A 5,073-nucleotide genomic window follows, 5' to 3' on the forward strand; every position below is an offset into this window, starting at 1 on the left:
TGGGAGAAGATGGATGGTATCCTTCACTACAAAGCGGATCCAAACAAAAAATTACACAAAAACAATACTATAGTTTTTGAATACAAATAAAATATGACACCATTGAGTGTCTCTTACGGGGTTCCAACAATATATTGTGGATGCATATAGTTTCATGGAGGACTCACGTTTGTTGTGGCTAAAAAATAATCAGAGGACACTCCGTGCAGAGGTCTATCAGGGCTTGGTTGAAGTGGTCCAGGCTAGGGATGGTATCGATGCTATTTTGGGACAAACTGTTGTGTGTATAATTGTTTTGCCCTCTTCTTTCATTGGAGGGCCAAGATACATGTGCCAATTGTACCAAGATGCCATTGGAATTGTTCATAAGAGGGGAAAGCCTGATCTCTTCATAACCTTTACATGTAATCCATGATGGAGAGAAATAGAAGAAGCATTGCTGCCAGGACAAAGTGTTGTAGATCGTCCGGATCTAACTGCACGTGTATTCTCTCAAAAGTTTAAAGACATGATGCATTTGCTTATAAAAAAGATTGTCTTTGGATATTTTGTAGGTCATGTATGTGTGATCGAGTTTCAAAAGCGAGGCCTTCCACATGCACATATATTGCTGATTTTAGCATCTGAGCACAAACCAATGGAAGCGTCCCACTATGATAAGTTGGTGTGCGCTGAGCTCCCAGACAAAGAGTTATTTCCAGAGTTGCATAGTGTGATTAATCGATGCAATATTCATGGATCATGTGGTCCCTTGAATTCAAAGGCTCCATGTATGGTTGATGGAAAATGTAGGTTTAAATATCCACGCAAATTTACAATATCTACAAATGTGGATGAAAGTGGATATCCTACGTATATGAGACAAGATAATGGAAGTTTTGTTCAATTAAGAGATTGCAAGCTAGACAATAGATGGGTTGTTCCATACAACCCATTTTTATCGTTGAGATATAAAGCACACATCAATGTTGAGATTTGCTCAACCATTTCTGTTGTAAAGTATTTGTACAAGTATGTATATAAGGGCCATGATCGAGCCATTGTGGTGCTCCGTGATCATGAAGGCGTTTTTGAAAAAATTAAAAGCTACCTTGATGCACAATATGTTTCTGCATTTGAAGCTAAATTTATGGTTTTTACTGCATGGAGAGAAGCTTGATATCCAAAGATTGCAAGTTCATCTTTCCGATCAAAATACTGTGAATTTTGGAGATTCAGATGATTTGACAGAGTTAGTAAATAACAACGAAGTTAAGAAGACAACACTCATTGAGTGGTTTGTTGTAAACCAAAATCATCATGAGGCCCATATGCTGACTTTTTTGCTATGTGGGTCTGGAACAAGACTAGAAAACAATGGACACAGTGACAGTTGGGAGATACCATTGGAAGAATGTACAACATTGTCCCCACTGTCGGAGATGTTTACTATTTACGGATTTTTCCAACCATATGTAAGGAATGCAAGTGTTATGATGACTTGCAAACATATGAAGGACAGATTTATTCTACGTTCAAAGAGGCTTGCAATGCTAGAGGGTTATTGCAAAGTGATGAGGAGTGGAAGAAGCCTCTTCTTTTCAAACTGGATTGCAATTGCGCCAATTGTTTGCTATTATATTGGTATATTGTGAACCATTATGTCCAGGGACATTGTGGGATAGGTTTTTTGTTGAGCTTTCTGAAGACTATGCATATGCTTTAAACATGCGTGTACTTGATGCAAGAGTTTGACAAGAAGTTGCTAAAAGTCAGGCACTTTGTAATCTGTATTCTTTGCTACAACAATATGGTAAGAGGCTCTCTGACTATCCCGGGATGACTCCAATTGATCAAAGTTTTATGTCTTTAAGTAGGAGTAGTGTATTAGCAGAAGAGACCATGTATGATACTACCGAACAATGTAGTAAGGGAAAACAAATGGAAAGGTCTCTAAACAATGGCCAACATGATGCTTACAATTGTGTGCTACAAGCAGTTGAGCAAAATGGAGGGGGTGTCTTCTTTCTAGATGGTCCATAGGGGTCTGGAAAAACCTACGCTTATAATGCATTGCTTGCACGGCTTCGAGGTGAATGTAAGGTAGCGTTGGCATGTGCATCATCTGGCATTGCAGCTTTGCTCCTTAACAATGGAAGAACTACATATTCGAGGTTTAAGATTCCTCTAGAATTAAATTTTGAGTCAACATGCAATATAAAAGTGAATAGCCAACTTGCTGAATTGTTGAGGAGAGTAGCTTTGATTATATGGGATGAAGCACCCATGACTCATCGCCATGCTTTTGAGGTTGTAGATAGGACACTCAGAGATGTTTTACAAACAGACAGTCTGTTTGGTGGAAAGATAATTTTGCTTGGAGGTGACTTTAGGCAAATTCTACCAGTTGTACGTAAAGGTAGCCGAGCAGATATTGTGAATTCGACATTGTGTCATTCGTACATTTGGAGACATACAAGAATATTAAGGCTCACTCAGAATACGTGTGTGCAAAGTTGTATGACAGATGCAGCTGAAAAACAATTTTCACATTGGGTTCTGGATATCGATAATGGGAATATACATGATGGGGGAATTGTTGACAATGTTACTTTGCCTACTAGCATGCTACTTCCAAAAAACCAATTGTCAGATCTTATTGAGAGCATCTATGGAGATATTCAGAGAGTCAAGGATTATGCAGGATTCTTTCAAGATAGAAGAGTTCTTGCACCTTCAAACAAGGATGTAGATGTGGTCAATGATTATGCTCTACGCAAGACGTGTGGACATTATAGAGAGTATTTGAGTGCAAATTCACTATGCGAATCAGAAGAGAGTAGTGCTTTGTATACGATTGAATTGTTGAATAGCTTGGATTTAGGTGGAGGATATCCACCACATGTGTTGTGTCTGAAAGAAAATGCTCCTATCATGCTATTGGGCAATTTGGATCCAAGAAGGGGGCTTTGTAATGGCACAAGGTTAATATGTAGACAGTTTCATCGTAGAGTCATAGAGGCAGAGATACTCACAGGCTCCACTTTGGAGACCGAGTATTTCTTCCAAGGATAGATTTCATTGCTGGAAATTCTCAGGGACTACCTTACCAAATGAGGCGCAGACAGTTTCCTATAAGGCTGGCGTTTGGGATGACCATAAATAAAGCACAAGGAGAGAAATAGAAGAAGCATTTGCCTAGAAAAGTGTTGTAGATCATCCGGATCTAATTGCACGTGTATTCTATCAAAAGTTTAAAGACATGATGCATTTGCTTATAAAAAAGGTTGTCTTTGGATATTTTGTAGGTCATGTATGCGTGATCGAGTTTCAAAAGCGAGGTCTTCCACATGCACATATATTGTTGATTTTAGCATCTGAGTACAAACAAATGGACGTGTCCCACTATGATAACGTGGTGTGCATTGAGCTCCCATACAAAGAGCTATTTCCAGAGTTGCATAGTGTGATTATTCAATGCAATATTCAAGGACCATGTGGTCCCTTGAATTCAAATGCTCCATGTATGGTTGATGGAAAATGTAGGTTTAAATATCCACGCAAATTTGCAATATCTACAAATGTGGATGAAAGTGGATATCCTACGTATATGAGACGAGATAATGGAAGTTTTGTTTAATTAAGAGATTGCAAGCTAGACAATAGATGGGTCACGAAATTTATTTTTTGTCTACTTAAATGATTTTATCGCTCTAGAATGGGTCATTCTAGTGAGAGAAAATAAAAGTAGTAGAAGGATCGAGCAATTATGTACAATGACCAAAGGAATGTGTTGGTGAACTAGACATTTTCAAAATTTGAATGTATCTTTTATAAGTGCCATCAAAATCCAGAATTTGAATGCATTTTTTAGAAGCATCATGGAAGTCTGATAACGGTTCACACGAGACTTCTCAAGACTAAAATAGTAAGCTTTTATGTTTGTTAACGGGTCCAAGATATAGTTATTTTACATGCCTTGGATACCTTGAAGCACTACTTGCTTGGGATGCCCTTCATCCTTTAAATTGATCATCAGAGTCAAATTTTCTAACAAGAAAATGAGGTGGACATATTTCCTTTCACAATCTCATTTGTACATTACTCACATTTCTAGTAAGCACAATCAATCTGCTGATGCACTCTCACGTAGACCTCGATGCAATAATGTGCCAATGGCCTCTCACAACGATCTAACATTTGAGTATGCTACAGAACCAAATTTTTTGATGTTATGTCTACCATAGCCACTAGAGAAGATGCAAGAATCTTCTGTATGGCTCTTGGCTATGCATTTCTAAAACCTTAAGAGATGAGATCATGTATGAATCACATGGACGTAGAGGACTTTAGGAAACAATGGATACAATTAAGACATTTATTTTGGCCTACAATGAAAAAGAACATACCAGAATATGTAACTCAATACATTACTTTCCAAAAGATCAGATATGATTGTGGAAATCAACCTAGTCTTCCCTGGTCACTCCCAATTCTTGATACTCCATGGGAGAGTATCGCTATGGACTTTATCTTTGGATTACCAAAATCTATTGTCGGGAAGGGACTCTTCAAGAATCTTGGAACAAAGCATAATTTTTCTTCAGCCTATCATTCTCAAACGGATGGGCAAAGTGAATTCGTGAACTCTATGTAATGAAAATTGTAGACCAGCTCAACCAATGGAAGAAATATCTACCTCTAGTAGAGTATGCATACAAGAATATTGTGCATGCAAAGCACTTTTGAGGTGATTGAATGAAGGTCAAAACTTTTCTCCATTTTTAAAACACATGGCAAGGTCTTTCCTGTTGACGAGTATAGTCATAACTTATGTGATGCTTTTGATAAGATCAAAGAAGTTATCTATGTTTCACAACAAAAGCACAAAGCTACTACTGACTAGGTCAAATATCCAAATCAAAGAAAACAACTGGGTCCTCTTAAAGTTTCCCGAAGCTCAATTTAAGGCACACTACACAAAAAATTAGCATGGACAACTCACCGGTCATCAGAAGTAATATGCAAAATTAGCACCCAGAGATTATAGACCATTCAAGTTTCTATGGACAGACGATGAAATGGCTTAGAAAC

The 5,073-nt window shown here is 37.9% G+C and overlaps 1 protein-coding gene across 1 annotated transcript; it reads left to right on the forward strand.

The window, feature by feature from the left end:
• Window positions 1-2,265: 2,265 nt before the first annotated feature.
• Window positions 2,266-3,054, forward strand: LOC147458491 (uncharacterized). Its single transcript, XM_086513432.1, has one exon. It carries the CDS (start codon window positions 2,266-2,268, stop codon window positions 3,052-3,054), a length of 789 nt encoding a protein of 262 aa, XP_086369558.1.
• The last annotated feature ends 2,019 nt before the right edge of the window (window positions 3,055-5,073 follow it).

The sequence above is a fragment of the Adiantum capillus-veneris genome, chromosome 5 (assembly GCF_014529385.1).
Source record: "Adiantum capillus-veneris isolate H3 chromosome 5, ASM1452938v2, whole genome shotgun sequence".
Taxonomy (NCBI): Eukaryota; Viridiplantae; Streptophyta; class Polypodiopsida; order Polypodiales; family Pteridaceae; genus Adiantum; species Adiantum capillus-veneris.